The sequence below is a fragment of the Barbus barbus genome (assembly GCF_936440315.1).
Source record: "Barbus barbus genome assembly, chromosome: 18".
Taxonomy (NCBI): Eukaryota; Metazoa; Chordata; class Actinopteri; order Cypriniformes; family Cyprinidae; genus Barbus; species Barbus barbus.
Genome location: NC_136746.1, coordinates 15,412,015 through 15,428,898, shown reverse-complemented (window position 1 = coordinate 15,428,898; position 16,884 = coordinate 15,412,015). Strand labels below are relative to the sequence as shown.

The following is a 16,884-nucleotide window of genomic DNA, read 5'->3' as shown; positions in this document are numbered from 1 at the left end:
GACAAAGTGCTGCAGTACCTCACTGAGGTCTCTGCAATATTCATGATCTCATTACACACTGCCTCCTATTGGTGGAAGAGGGTTGGCTCAAAAGGTGGCCACAAACCAGGAAGTGGGGTCAGTCATTCAGATGGAAAATTGAGTTTGAGGAAGGGGCGGTGTGGTTAGAGAAGACAGTAACAGGGCAGAAAGAAGGGAATGTCCATTAATACCAGGAAAGCCGGAAAGGATGGTAGTGTCCAGAGGATAAGCATGGAAGAGTAAGACAACAGAGTGAGTGCATGTGGAAGGAGCAGAACATTCGCCAGCATCATATAGGACAGACTTAATTGCAGGGTACGGAGATTTGTCATGCATTACATGGGTGAGTTTAAGGATTAGATCTCACATAAAATTAAACACTGAGATGAGCCTTGTGATTGACTGTTATGTGTATCATAAGGACCAATTAATGCAGAATATGAAGTAGCACATATTCATCATTCATGTTCAATCAATACAGATGACATCAAGAAATAAGTATGTGCTTTTAAGAGTAATCTTCATGAAAGTTAATTTACCGTGAATGAATTGGCATTCATGTTGTTGTCTTGAATGTCAAACAGCATGACAGGACTTCTTGAAGATCGCCCGTAATATTCTACATCATTTCTTAATGGCTGTGGGAAAAAAAAGAGCATGAATTAAATGATCTGCCTTTTTTAAAACATATACCATACATGTATGCGCACAACGGTTCATGTTCATCCATGAGGTTTGGGTTCAAACTTGAAATTTGCACAAACAGCAGTATGGTTGCCACTTGATCAGTCCATTATTGTTTGCAGAGGACTGCAGTATAACCTTACAGTACATCAAACAGATAAAGGACTGGAATAAGACTGTGAGTTAGTAGCAGTCACCACATTTCCTATGAAACTTCAATCAAACAGCGTGACATCATGCTGGGATGCTCCCTCTAGTGGAAATGGTCCTTTTTTATTGTTTTTTTAAAACAATAAAAAAAGTCTATTATGCTCACCAAGACTGCATTTTAATTTTAATTTTCACTTTAAAATAACAATTTCTGTTTTCATATCTTTTAAAATTTAATTTATTCCTGTGACGGCAAAGCAGCGTTTATTTAAAATAGAAATCTTTTGTAACAGTGTAAAATTTTGTCAATTTAAATCAATTTAATGCCTCCTTGCTTAATAAAAATATTAATTTCTTTTAAAAATCATACTGACACTCTTTATAACCTAGTACATATTTGTCATTTGAACGCAGATACAAAATACAAAAGTTCTTCAAACAATTACACAGAATTAACCAACTACTAATATAAATCAGGGCTGTCGAACAATATTTTTTTTCTGATTAATTGCATTGTATGCTTAATTCAGTCACAATTAATCACATATAACAACATTTGCTAAAAAAAAAAAAAAAACAGCCTCAAAATACATAATTAAATAGACAAATAAAGAAAGTGCCTTCAGAAATCAAATATTATTTGTTATCAAAGAATTTAACCCTTTCTCTCGCCTGACAATCCTTTTTCCAATCTAAATTTTCAATCTGCCATTAGATTTAGGGGTCCTTCTTTCATTTCAGTGTGCACACTCAATAGATTTGTATCAGACATGCATTATTTCATAATAGGCAACGTCAACAAAAAATAGCAACATCCAAGCTTCATGCTAATCATGTTAGAGGTACATGCAACAGTCTCTTTTCATCTGTATTTCTCTCAATAGCGTGGAAGCCTCACATGTGTGATTGAAACTCACTAGCACAACCAGAAGGGTCAGATATAATTTCCTATTTCAGTCTGTTAGATCTACAACTCGTGCCGATGTAAACAGTGACCTCCTTTGAGCTTAGGCACCATATGGTGGGCACATTTAACAAACACACCACACCATGCAGAAGATACCTCTGCTGGACTATTGTTCCTGCTGTAAAGAGCCTTGCGAAGGCTGCCAACCCTGTCTATTTCAGCACCTTCCCCTTCCTGAAACTCCTGATCCAGCCTGTTGACCCCAGTAAGCCAACCCTCAAGCCCAGCACCCCCACAGGGACTCAGGCTGCGGGACAGGCGGGGAGAGGGTGGAGAAAGGAGGAAGTCCTCGCCTTGAGGAGGAGTGAAGGTGAGGAACGGGGTGGCCGAGCAGGGCCGGGGTGGATAGGGCGGGGGTAAAGGAGATGTGGAGGGAGAAGCCATGGGGGAGACACAGTAGGGGCTGCCGCTGATGGGAGGCACGGGACTGGCTGACATGGAAGGGGGCAGATATTCGCCCAAGCGATATGAAGCACTTGGCAGAGGGGGGAGGGGTGGGGTGGGTGCGGCGGGAGGGCTGCTGCTGACTCCGCCCACAGTGAGCGAAATCCACTCGTTGGAGATGGCGTGGACTTCGGGGGAGATCGAGCGGCGGGGAGACCGCGGCAGAGGGAGAGGAGAGGTGGTGAGCCGATTACGAATGGGCTTTTTAGAGGGCAAGGCCGGGTGTCAGGAGAAATGAGAGGAAACAATAAAGAGGAAGGAGGAAATGGAGAGGTGAAACGGTGAGAACAACTATACAAGATAATGAATAAACAAAAACAAATGGGAAAATGAAAACAGTGAGTTGAAAGAAAATGATCCAAGGGCCACGACTTTTGTCAGGTTTTTACCTGTGGAGAGGCATTAGTGCTCCGGTGAGGTGACTGGCTGATAGGGGGATCAGGGTAGTCCACTCCATTTTTCACTCGGGGTCTCTTGTGCACCTCTATGTAGGTGACGGGGAAGATGCCCTGCCGGTTAGTGCCAGAAATTTTGCCTTCATACCAGTTCTCATCTACTCTGCGAATCAGTGTAATACGCTCCCCCTACAGGCAGACAAAATGACACAGACAACACACATTTAAGTATTTATTTTTCATATATATATATATATATATATATATATATATATATATATATATATATATCGTTCAAAAGTTTGGGGTTAGTAAGAAAGTTATACTTTTATTCTGCAAGGATGCATTAATATATAAAAATTGACAGACATTTACGATTTTACAGATTTAACTATAGTGAATTGATAAACTGTAATAAATACTGTAGTATAGCCTACTTTAGTTTTTAATACAGTAAACTGTAGTGTATTGTAGTATAATATACCCTATGGTTGTAGAGAACGTAGGCTACAGTAAGTAATTTGTTTAAAATACTATAGTTGTTATATTACCACAGCAACTATAGAATTACCACAACAAATTAATTCAAGTACTTTACTATAGTATGGTTCAAAAACACTATAAAATTTACTATACGTTTTTTGAAAATAATGAAAATAAATCATGAAAAAATAGCTTCCTCACAAAAATAGTGTACAGTATCTCATAAAAGTGAGTACACCCCTCACATTTTTGTAAATATTTTATTATATCTTTTCATGTGACAACACTGAAGAAATGACACTTTGCTACAATGTAAAGTAGTGAGTGTACAGCTTGTATAACAGTGTAAATTTACTGTCCCCTCAAAATAACTCAACACACAGACATTAATGTCTAAACCGCTGGCGACAAAAGTGAGACATTAAAGGGGTGATTTACTGCCTTTTTTCTTTGCTTGATTGTGTTTATGGGGTGCAATATAACATGTATTCGTGTTTCGTTTGTTAAAAAACGCCTTATTTTTCATAAATTTCACCTTTATTGTAAGCCGCTTTCTCCTCTGTCATTTGAACGACCGGTTGACTTCCTGATTCTATGAAACCACTCCCTCAGAAACAGGCAATGGGCTCAGATTGGTTAGTTGGCCCGGTGTGTTGTGATTGGCTAAACTGCGTACTGCACATTGTCCGGAAATAGTCATTTTCTGACTAATTTACCTGAAATAAACTCTGTAAGGTAAAGTCTGCTTTGTGTATGTCCAGATGTGACTCAACATTCATATATAATAATTTTCTTGCTGAATTGCTTATAGTCACTGCTGTCTCTGTATAGCACATTTTATTCAGCTGGCTGGTGACAAATCTGTCCTGAAGTTTTGGCTTAATCTGCAGTGTAAAAAGGCAGTGTTTTTTGGAAGAATTAAAACTTATCTTCATTTTTTTTTTTCTCTTCCATAACATGTTTTTGAAAGCTTTCTGCTCAGCTTGTTTCATCACACTTTAAGTGTGTTTGGCTTCACAATCAGTAAATAATAATAGAATGCATGACGTTGAAGGATTACGCCAAGAGGTAGTTTTCTAAATTAAGCATATACATATAATAATAATAATCTCTCTAGTTCTTGTTGCTCGCATATCAGTAGTGGTACACTAAGTGTGGTTAAGGTTGTCGACTCCTAGACTACTAAAGCATAAGCTTTATTAAATTGCTGAAACAATACCTTTCTGAAAGACATTTCAACAACAGTGTCACCAGTGAAATTGAATCGAGCAATAGCCTCTCCGTACTCCAACACCTGGACCGGAGCACTCTTTTTGGGCTGTGCCTTTTCTGTAGGGGGCAAGATCTGAAGAAACAGCATTACAGACGAGAAGTTACCGCATACTCAGAAACTCTATAAATAAAAAACATAATGGATAAAGAAAATGTACCTCAACGTAGCTACGCGGAAAAATCCCAACTCTCCCATGATGCTCTCCCTCAAACCAGTTCTGATCAACCTGCCGGTAGATGTATACAATATCTCCCTTTTGAAATGGTAGCTCTCTGATAAAGGGGAGGTAAAATGTGGTTAGATTTGTGATGCAGTATTCTAAATTTGACATGCTGTTATTAACAAACACTTATTATGATCTTATTAACATCCTTAGATATGAATTGTGAGACACTTACTTTAAACTTTCTGCTCTGAAGTCAAATCGAGCTAGAGCAGGAGTCCTCTGCAGACAACAACAGACCATTCACATTATTTCACAGTACTGCATTCAGTACAGCAACTCTCTTTGTTACACAAAAAGACAGGAAGCATCAAACAATATCCTTTAAAGCATAAAATAGAAGATATGCCACCTCTATGTTTTTTCTCTTCTCTTTCTCATTAATAACCAGTAGGTCACCGAAGCGGTCATTAGTAATGAACTGTTGATGAGTCACAATCAGCCCAGCATGTCTCCGAGCAGCTGTATCTGCCTCTTCCTGCTCTCGCTTTAACCGTCTCTGCTCTTCCAGAATTTTCTTTAAAAAGAAACCGGCATTTCATTCATAAAGAGAGGGCTTTATGCCTATTATAGATTTAACACATTGTATAGATTTAGATACATTTATAAAATTATGTAAATAAGTTTTTTTTTTTGGAGAAAATATAATATTTTTGTTTTATGATCAAACCTCAATAATTTTGTCATTGGGGCAGACAATTCTACTTAATTTCAAGATATAGGCCTACTCTTTGAAAACAAGTCATATTATTAATGTTCTTTCACAAACAAAATTATCTTGTTTTAAGGATGTTTAGATGTTCATGGAAAAAAACATAAACATACTGATTAAGAAAATGATTTGTTTGTGGTGGGAAGATAATGTCAAAACAAATGGCACCTCTTTATCTCCGTAGCGTTTCCGGACTGCCTCGTCTGAATTTTCTCCATGATCTCCTTGGCTTAATGGATGTGAGGAATCGGATTCTGTTTGAAAAAACACAGGATTCACTTTCTGTTGCCATAAGCAAAATTACACAAAGAAAGAGTAAGTGCCATGATTCAAATCTGTCTTGACTCACGCATTGCACAACACTTCATATTTCTGAAATGCCCATTTATACAGAGCTTTGAAAGAGTCAATGAAGATGATATAGACACTCTGGAGATAACACAAATATAACAAAAGAAGGTAAATAAAATACATATCTAAATTACATGAACATGCAATGGCTTACACATCTTACAGTTTACAATTATAATAGTTTATTAATGTATGTATTTTGAGATCTGCAGGATAAGCATATGCCATGGTCTGTCAAAATAAAAGGATGCATGCATCCGAACAAAAGTATGGTAAAAATACACAACATTCAGACATTGTTTTAAAAAATGTCTAGTGTAATATGTTTAATTCAGTTTTGAAAATCAAAACGTAAAGACACAAACAAGTAAAAAATAAACAAACAGAGTGAAAACAGGCTCATGCTAGGGTTACACTATTTTGTGGAATATGACTTTTTTATTTTAGATCAAATCTATGAAGCTGTAATTTACAACGCTTTGCAGTAAGATAAAATTTCTATGCATAAGAAACACTGTTAAATGCCTGATTAATGTACATACTGCATCTGTTCAGGAATAACATGGGAGGCCTGAGTACACTATATTGCCAAAAGTATTGGGTCAACCCCTTCTAATGAACATGTTTGACTACTTTAGTAATTTCTATGAGTACAAATCTTAATGTTTAAGCATATAATGATATTCTACCAAATTGTGCAAATTTGGACTCCAACTCCAAACTGTTGCTATAAAATTAGAAGAACACAATTCCCTAGAATATCATTATATGCTTAAACATTAAGATTTGTACTCATAGAAATTACTAAAGTAGTCAAACATGGCAATATAATAATATACTTTTGGCAATATAGTGTATTTTCTCAAGCTGACAAGAAGCTAAATGACAAGTGGGTGAATCCCGTGCCAAAATTCCTCTCAGTTTTCAACTCTTATCATTATTCTTTGGAAGGATGAAAACAGAACTTCTGGTATAACAAATGATAATGGATCATAGTAAGGCGCATAAGTATCCTGTAACTTCTAAAAATGATGGGCATATAGAGACTGATGCAGATTCTATCATTGTAATCTAACTGAGTGCAACGGTCATTTTACACAAGTAAAAATTTGGTAACACTTTACAATAAGGTTCCATTAGTTAACATTAGTTAATGTATTAACTAACATGAACAAACAATGAACAATCCATTTATTAAAGTATTTATAAATCTTTGTTAATGTCAGTTAATGAAAATACAGTTGTTCGTTGTTAGTTCATGTTAATTCACAGATCATTAACTAATGTTAAAAAGCACAAGTTTTCATTTTGATAATGCATTAGTAAATGCTGAAGATTAATAAATGTTGTATAAGTATTGTTCATTCTTAGTTCACATTAACTAAAATAGTTAACTAATGTTAACTATTGAACCTTTTTGTAAAGTGTTATAATCTATGACTATAAGTCAAATATTTATATAATACTAATGTTTATGATTCGATTACATAATTCTCCATGTTTCATGGGATGCATAGATCATTCCCTGACAAAACAACTTAAGTACATTCTTGTAATTTTGTCTGAATTTCAAATACATTTTTGCTTAAAATAAAAAATTAGCTTAAGCTTTATTGAACAATGTTTAGAAATCCTTTTAGAAAAACAATTCTGGAAACAAGGCAGCATGATAAGCTCTTTTTAAAGTCTGATCTTGGTTTGTTGCTAATTCTGGACAGTATGTTAAAAAGGTAATGAAAAAAGTGGAATCTGAGAATAAAAATAAGTGGCATGACACACTTTTACACTACACAACAGAAATGGATAATATGCCAATAATATGCTTGTTACAAACCACACAAAGTCGGCACACGGCAGAAATGGAAAAAGTAAAGTCACTCAGTGATAGCAGACAGGAGAAAGAAAGGCTGGAGGAAGATGAGTGATCACAGACATTGTCATGCCTGGACATGAGTGTGGACAATCTGACACTCATGACACTCTCAATATAGCCACCTTCAGAGTGATCTTTAATGGCTTCTGAGCCCTCCACATCCATGAGGTCATCCGAGTTGCACCCCTCACAGGGAGAGCTGTCTCCATTACTGAGCCTCTCCAGCACCTCCAAAGAGGACAGGCGCTGGGGAATCAAAGGCTTCAGCTTGGCCGAGATGACATCTCCGCTCATAGGCTTCATGGCAGAGAGAGCGCAAGTCTTTTTGGCCTGTTGACTGTGTAGGGACCTCCGTAAGGAGAAAGGCGCTGGTCCCATCAGAAGCAAGTTCCTGGGGGGAGTACATTTCTTCTCCTGCTGAGTGTTGGCCTGTTGGCGCTCGTGCCTGAGGATTGTGGTGAAACGTGTGTAGGAAGCCGGGCAGGTGCCTTTACACTTGCTTTGTTTGGTGTGGAAGGGAAAGTGATCGTGGTGATGGTGACCTGTGTGTTCTGAGGTACCGCCGGATGGCGTCTCTTTGGCAGGATCATGAATGCAACTGTTTTTCTCTTCCAATCTGCCCTCATTTAGATCCAAAGGGAAGTCAGTTCTTGAGGTGTTCGGGCACTCGTCTGATACAGAAGCTTCCTCTTTGGGGATCTGGGCCTCTGTATTCATGGTTGGACAGTCCTCAGGCCCTGGCAGGACTAGAGTCTCAGCTGACAGAGCGGACTGGAGGAAGCAGGTTGGTGCAGGGCTGTGGGGCGGACTTGGGTTACTAGGGAGTATGGGCATCGAGGCGGAGCGAGTGGGAGCAGAGTTCGAATGCTGAATGATACGCTCAAACTCCATCACCCGAAATGTGACAGCATCCCGGGGGACGAACTCAGTCCTCTCCATGGTAATGTCGTCCCCCGGCTTCTCAAAAAAGGAAGCCAGGCAACGGACACTACCGTGGGGGCTGGAGCCCAGAGAGCTCGGCCTCTGAATGTTGTGCATGTTCCGATAGAGGGTGGAGAACTCGGCTGTGCTCCTCACAGATCCCACAACAGGTCCATTTTTATGCAAGTTGCCCTTGCAATCTGAATTTAACCTGTGATCGGCGTCTGTCGTATCTCCAGTCCGTGAGCCACAAGCCTCATGATGCAGATCCTCGCAGCTGTGCGCTTTAGGCCGCTGTTGTGTTGGCTCGGTCCGTCTTTCCAGGCTCCCATCGGTAAAGGGCGATAACTTGGGTTTAAACTTGGAGGGAAGGATTTGAGGGATGCAGGCTTTGGCAGCGGACAAGGACTTTTTAGTCTTATATTGAGAAGCTAGTGCATTAGTGGCAAGAACTGAGTGAGTATTTACAGAAGAGCAGGGTGAAATCATACAGCCATTCCCACCTTTATAATCCACTGGCAGGCATGCAGGGCAACAGAACAAACAGTGAATTAGATTACACTCATAACAAGCAAAGACACAATAGTACCACACAACTGGCAAATAATGAAAGAAATGTCACATCAATTTCTAAATAAATATTCAAAACAAAGAATATTTTGTCAGGACAATTATCAAGAGCATTCAAAAAGGTTCTGCTCTGAATTGAATTATGTAAAGCCTGAGGGTAATACATTGTGATTTTTTTCCCAAACAGCGTGCATGTGACTCCCTTGGAAATGCATGCATATGACTGGCTCAATAAATCTTTTATGTTTAAAAGCTGTTTTAGAGACATATACACTGAAAGAGAGTATCTCAAATTTATTTAGCAATGGCTCTTCTGTTCTGACTTCCAGGAAGTTCTTCAGTTCAACCAAATGCATCACTCGTTTCCTCTTGTCAAGGTTTGTCCAAATGTGCCAATATGATTTTCCCTTTGACCTATCACAGGCTCCCCCAAACCGCACCAAGACAGGTACTTACTCCCAATGTGGTCATAAACTCATGTAAGTCTTGGGATTTCTCACCAAAAAAACCTCAAGTGTGCTGTGATGTTACCAACTGCTATCCACAGGAATTACAGCCAGTGTGTTAATAGATATTTACAGTGCATTGCCAAAAATGCAGCATGACTTGATAGTAGGGGGAACAGGGAAACGTTGCAAGCCAGATTCAAATGCACATCATTTGGATTAACACCACAGCTCAATAGTTTCAATGTGTAATTCATTTTTGTCTTGATTTCTTTATACTCCGTTATGAATTAGAAACATATCTTTATGAAGTGTCACACATGACTGCATTGTATGTTCTGTATTCAAAACATGTTGTCTTGGAAATTCAAAGCAGACAGAAACAAGAGTTAATAAAAGATCTTCACACAGTGATCAACAAAGCCCCTGTCTAAACATGTGGGACATGTTAACTATTAACGGATACAGTCATCAACTTCAACCCTTTTCGCCCCCGCCAACCCGAGCAGCCCATCCTCCAGGTCAAATGTGCTTGCATTCCATTCATGACCTCACTCTGACAGCTGACCCCTCATACCTGACCACCCCTGATCATGCTGCATGTTTATCTCCTCTGCAGAGTGTCTACCTTCAAATCTGCCTATTAATCTCTACGTCCATCCCTTTTCCTCTCTGTCCACACCACGGCCCACTTCTAAAGCAGTTGGACACCCAACTAAGCCGAACCTCATGAGCTCATTCTGTCTAACAGACCGGTGTGGAGAGAATGACTAAAGGTCAAACTGGACATCTGTTATGTTTCAACTGTGAAAAATGGCAAGCTTTAACAAAACACAGAAATACAAATGAGCTGTGTTATTTGTGTGATATTGTGAAGGAAGGAAGGAATGTGGAAAATGCTGATGAAAAGGGGCTCGATGGGCAACAAATGGATCGGATTTACAATAGCGTGGTGTGATTTCGATTATAAATCCTTAAATCAAAATCATTTCAAACCTGAATAACATTTGAATCTCAATAAACATAAGTAAAACAGCCTGGAAGCCTACCTTTAGAAGAAGTGCTGGGGTGGTGCTTGTTAAGCGCTCTCAGCCCCTGCAGTGGGATGTCGCCGCCCTCCAGGACACTCTTGTAAATGTGCCGATCACATTCCGGAGCTGCCTGCCCACTGGCAGACAAGCTGTCCTTCTTCTCCACTTCACCGTTGCCTGCTTTACAGGCTGAGCTGAGCACAAATAGAGATATGAGGCTGTGACTCACATATATATCATCATCTTCATGCAACATGTCTGAATAGAACAGAATGCTAGTGCCACGTTTACTCTATATGAAAAGAAAATGCTTATTATTAAATCAGATATAGAAAATAGAAATAGAAAAAATACAAATAGGAAATAGAAAAACTATTAAAATACTATACTACAGAAGGAATATTATAAAATCTAAAAAAGTATTTTGCCATGGATTATATTTGAACACTTGTACTGAAGATTTATTTTAGCACAATTTCTAAACCTGCTCGTACTTTTGAAAAATATTATTTAATTATTAATTAATATATATATATATATATATATATATACACACACACACACACAAATAAAAAATAAATAAATAGAATGAATTCCTGACTGAAAAAAAATATAAACAATTTAAAACAGTCTGAGAAGTTTAGCCAGCTTGTGTTTGCTCTTTGATATAGATGAGACAGCACCAGCTGCTCTGACCCTTATCACAACATTCCTCAGGGGCCTGTGTGGCATCCTTTAAAAACATACTTGAAGCTTTCCATATGTAGCAGTTAGTCATATAAACCTACAGTATGTGCTCACAAAAGATTTTAAGGATGCACAACTTTAATAAGTTGTCTTGTGTCAGGTCTTCCCATATAATGAGCTGTAGTCACGCTGTATAATTATTATATGTTGGTGCAGGAAAAACTGAAGTATATCATGCTTACTTATCAAATATGTCACTATGCTGTACGCAATAAAGTAATAAAACAGCCTGTCTAGAGTTATGCCTTGTTATGTTTCACCAGACTATTCTCTGCTGAAAACCAAAAATGTATGATGGTCTCATTTGGTTTAAATTGGTCTATTTAGTCCACAGTCTGGTCAGCTTACAAGTGCTCAAAACCCTAAACCAGACTAGTCTAAAATTGTTTTTTCAGCAGGGTTAACAACACACTCACATGGGCTACATGCTAAGTGATTCGGGAGGGAATTTTAACCATGACAAGGATTTTAAATGCACAGATAATGGCCCTACACATCGGCAGCTCTGTTTCGAGAGAATCATATTAACAGTTACTACTCAATGTGCCAATGAAATCATAAGGGCCCTAGCATACTTTCCTACTTTTTTATAGTTGGAAACAATAAAATACCCATTATTCAACAAAAAAAAAGTGTTCTTGTGACTCCAGCTTTATGAATCTTTATGAATTCTTCCATCATACTGGACACATAATAAAGTCTCTATGAATGACATCACTCCAGGGATGCATCGGATGCTTTCCGCTGGAGAAGTGTGAGATGAAAACATGTCATTCCAGACGCCACTGGCTCCAAACTCAGGAACCTGAGCAGCTGCCTGACAACTGCTGGAGCAGAGATGGTCTTACCAGATTTATCTGACTATTAGTAAAGCTGAGTAAAGTATTTTCATGCTGTTCGGCTCCTTTTCAAGGATCTGTTAGCCATAAAGCAGAACTGTGTTTCTCTCAGGGTTACACTTACAAAGGGTTCGTCTCTCACACATTCCTCAAGTCATGAGAGCATATTTTTGGTTTTGTGTTTTGGCTGAACACTAGTTGGCCTCCTGGTTTATAACTGAACCATGTGGCTTTTGATAAAACAATAAACTCCACATCCAAATATCAAAAAGATCCACACGCCAAAGAGAAGACTGTTTGGCTAAAACCATGTGCCAGAGATTCTTAAGAGAAATGTAAGTGCCACAAAAGATTCATTCATTCATTCGTATGTTTAGAATTCTGTAACTTCAAGCTTAAAAAAAGAAAGAAAATGAATAAGGAAATAAGAAATAAATAAGCTAAATAAATAAATCTTAAATAATCATAACATAAAAATGTTCTTCTATGTTTACTCTATTTTTTTATATCTCTTCCTGTTCTAGCTTGTACTATTCTGCAACATTTTTGAAGCTTTGTATTGCTAACACTTCTCATGTTATGGCCTCCTTAAAATTACTTGTTGTTGTTATCCAAAGCATTGTTATACAGTGTCTGCTAAATTAATAAACGTAAATGAATAAATGTTTTCTTTGTAAATCATGTTTTTTTTAAAAGTTGTTATTAATAAAATTTTAAAAACCTGTTCAAATGTAACGTTTAAAAAAAGTATCTTAAAAGCATAATTTAAAGACATAATATTGCTGTTGTGAAGGTGTTATCACGTAAATTCCCCATTTCAGGGAAAGATATCAATAAAAAAAAATGACACCACTTTCACAATCAGCACATTACGGGGATTTCTCTTAACAGAATGGGTGGAGGTACAAGGTGCCTTATCTCTCTTAAAAATACATCCTGGCTTTATTTTCAGACACTAGTTTCAGCACGAAACAAATCATCACACAATCCAATGCCTCTCCTCCAACGAGCCCCCTCCACGAACGCACGCACACATGCACGCAAAAATACATCACACGAACACATACAGCCTGTATTGCAAATGGTCGTTCAGGAAACAGTAGAAAGGAAACGAGGGAAATCTCCAGAGCCCCGTGACAGCTCTGCCTGAGAATAGATGGCTGGAGAGCAAGACAGACACACAAACACACCCACATACAACAAGGGCATCAGAAAATGGTGGAGAGGAACATTTGTGAGGGGGAAAAGGAACATGGACTTACTATTGCTGTAGGTCGGAAGATGTTTCCAAGGGGCTGAAAGAGGGGGCACTCTGCAACAAACCAAACAAAGAAGTCATTGATAGCTCCAAAGGCTTGACTCTCTGGCAGCTGGAAAGGGAGAAGGCGCATTAGTCAGTCAGGCTTGCGAACGTCTGCCGCGTCCAAAGCTCTGAAACTCTTAGGTCCTCCGGACGAAGCCGAGCGTGGAGAAGTAAGCAAGTATTTTGGCCTGCATGCAAGTTAGGGGAGAAAACAAGCGACTGGGAGCGAGGGGTGGGATTAGCAGGGGCTGTGAGGGGCGCCCATTTTGGGAGGGGGCTGTCAGTGCTTCCACCAATCAGCTGCTGTCTCTCACCGAGGCTCTTTTTTGTCTTCTATTGAGTCAATCTCATTACTGGCCGGCCAGACAGGAAGACAATTAACCAGCTGGTGCGGGAAGCAGGCCAAATTACATGGGCAGACACACACACAAATAGATTTACACACATATATTAAGAATATCACGAGTGTCAGATCGAACATGCTGTACAAACATTATAGGCCGATATTAATAGTACATCAAAGGAAGTTCACATAACGGGCATCCGGTGCTGGGTAGCAACTGATTACATGTAATCTAATTACGTAATCAGATTCCAAACATTAAGTACTTGTAATTAGATTATATTACATTTTAAAATGCTTAGAATCAGATTACAGTTACTTTTTGTATGAAATTATTAAATATTCACATATTTAAAACTAAAATATTAATTCCCTGTGAGATTTCATTTTTAAATATTATAATTTAATATCAGTTCTCTGATGTCGGTTAATGGTCACACTGGTAAATGAGGTAAACAAATGAAATATTTATTTTTTTAGTGTTCAGGTAAGAAATATTTATTTTTCTTCAAGTTTATGACTTAATTAGCTTTTGATAAATTCACTAACCCCAGTTTGGGGAACCATGACATTTAATGCACTTTACACTGTTGATAATAATAATGTGGTACACAATAATCCTATTCAAAACTATGTGATCAACAAGTTAGGTCAAAAGTAATTAATATTAATCCGATTATATAATCTAAAATGTGTAATGTAATGGATTACTTTACTGACTACAATTTCCATCATGTCATTTGTAATCAGTAACAGAATACAATTTATAAGTAATCTACCCAGCACTGTGTGCGTCAAGCCAATAAGGAGAGTGGCTGTTATTGCCGGGCAGCAACTCCCGACGGCAGATCAGAGAGAGCCATTTGCTGGGACGGCCTGTAGCCCCTCTTGCATTTTGAATGGTTTGCAGGCGTCTAATTTTAGGCTGCTGTTTCTGTTGCTTTTCCCCAAGTGCACGTCACAGATGGTAAAAATAGCGTGACAGCACACCTCGGAAGAAAACAGCACAAGTGGTGTTTGCAAATACGATTGCTCAATCCCAGCCTGCCGCTGTCCCTTCAGAGGCATGCCACATGCGTGCCAGCACCCCACGACCCCCTCTTGTGACAGACAGAAGAAAAGTTAAACTCCTGACCGCAACATGTTCATCCCCATTGGTTGCTGGGGTAAAGAGGATCACGAATAACCTTCACGAATGAATACAGGCTTTGTGCGAGAATATCGCTCTATTTATACAGCGTCATGTTCTAGAAGTTTTGTTTCCTGAGGAACACCCAGTGACATAACAAGCCGCTACTACATGTGCAAAGCGACCTCCAGTATTTTTGTCACTTTTTTTCTTTCTTCCCATTTTTCTTCGCTCTAAAAAACAGCCGGCACAGCATCCCAAGAGGCTTTCGCACGAGACTTGGCACAGATGCGAAGAATAAGCAAACAGGAAGCATGCATGAAAGCCTAATCTGAAGTGGCACTCATCTTAATCTAAATACTTGTGACAGCCAGTACAATACCTTAGTGTGCTGCAGCTGTTGAGATGAGATAAGAAAGTGAAATTATGCAATTATGTATAATATAAACACTGTTACTGGCATTATAAAGTACAGAAAGCCCTGTATACTGACTCTGACAGCACGTGTTTTTAAAATAGTACTTTATAAAATACCATGTAAACAGACTAAAAAGATGATTCTGTTTATCTTTAACTGTGAGGAGGACTAAAGGAAACAGACTCACAAACAACCACCGCAGTAAAGTCAGAACTGTTATACGTGAGATTTAAGCTGAGTACTTGGCATTCTAGACATGACCCACGGAGACGGTGGGTGAAAGTGACGTGCACAGTATGTCACTAAGGATATGGTTTCAAAGCCTTACGTTATTTGAAATGCCAACCGAAATAGCATTTCTCATATAAGGTATTTAACTTTAAAGGAAATGACATCTCAGGAAGTAATAATGCTGGAATAGTATTCCTTGAGAGTTTCCCATTGTCTTATCTAGTATGTCCAGCTGTCACATTGGGGTATACAGGGCCCAATTTCAGTATTTAGGCCTTTATGTACAATGAATCTATCCTTAAAAGGCATAGTTCACCCAAAAATGAAAATTCTGTCATCATTTACTCGCCATCGTTTTGTTCCAAACATATGTGACTTTGTTTTACCTGCGGAACCTAAAAGACGATATTTTCAAAAAGGTTGGGGGTGGGGTGACATAAAAAAATAAAATAAAATAAAATACTGGTTGGAAAGACATAAGGCTGAGTAAATGATGAATTGTATTATTTGTTGGGATCTGCCACAATGCCACAAGCCACAATGTGCTAAAAGCATTTATCACTGCAAGACACTGCAAGTAGAGTTTTTTATTTGTTTGGAAATGTCTATATAACTATTTTTAAATTAAACAATAAATATTTCTAGCTTATGTGCCTTATACTTCTAGCTGCTATTTCAAAAAAAGGTCATAATAAAGATCAAGAGATGTTTACCACAGTATTTCCTAGGATGTAAATTCCTTGTTAAGGCTAGTCAGTGGAACAAATAATGTTTGTTCATTTTCACGTGCTAGTTTCCAAACAGGTGCAGGAGATGACTCAAGAAAATTTACAACTTTTCTGTTATATAAATAGCATATAATGTGAGTGAGGTACTGTGCAACTTAACCACATGAACAAATGGGGCTTATGTATCCATTTATGAAAGTATAACTTTACATGCAACCTTTTTCTTGCATTCCCTGATAAACTACTATTATCAAAGCACACCTTCTACAAAACAATGTTGTTGTCTCTAACTGAACAAACATGTAATGGTTATGAACTTTTGGTGCAGTTCTACTGTATATGTCATTCCATATGGCGGTAAACACGGGCTGACTGTGCTCGTCACTGTTATAAAGTTTGCTGTGTCAATCACTGAGGAAGCCAGGTCACATGCAGTCTCCAATAACCTTCGACCCACTTAAAGACAGACACACACGCAGCTTCATACTTAAAGCTGCCCCCAGTTAGGAGTCAACAAGGTCAACAAGTAAGTTTCTGTGACCTCAGTCTCAGAGCTCTAGGACTCAAGCTGGTATGACAAATACTGTTGTTAATGTTTCTAA

The 16,884-nt window shown here is 38.4% G+C and overlaps 1 protein-coding gene across 3 annotated transcripts in view; it reads right to left on the bottom strand.

Annotated features, from left to right (window-relative positions):
• The window catches only part of LOC306884451 (sorbin and SH3 domain-containing protein 1-like), a 46,329-nt gene that overhangs the window by 4,077 nt on the left and 25,368 nt on the right, over positions 1–16,884 (bottom strand). For 2 of the 3 annotated variants that reach the window (XM_079440316.1, XM_079440315.1), the window contains 10 exons: positions 13,393–13,442; positions 10,563–10,738; positions 5,521–5,606; positions 4,993–5,157; positions 4,816–4,862; positions 4,575–4,689; positions 4,364–4,489; positions 2,656–2,850; positions 1,919–2,467; positions 561–659 (listed from right to left, as the gene is read on the bottom strand). In XM_079440316.1, the coding sequence (XP_079296442.1) occupies positions 561–659; positions 1,919–2,467; positions 2,656–2,850; positions 4,364–4,489; positions 4,575–4,689; positions 4,816–4,862; positions 4,993–5,157; positions 5,521–5,606; positions 10,563–10,738; positions 13,393–13,442 (1,608 nt within the window). The remainder of the gene's footprint in view (positions 1–560; positions 660–1,918; positions 2,468–2,655; positions 2,851–4,363; positions 4,490–4,574; positions 4,690–4,815; positions 4,863–4,992; positions 5,158–5,520; positions 5,607–10,562; positions 10,739–13,392; positions 13,443–16,884) is intronic. The other variant, XM_079440317.1, reaches the window with a different exon arrangement.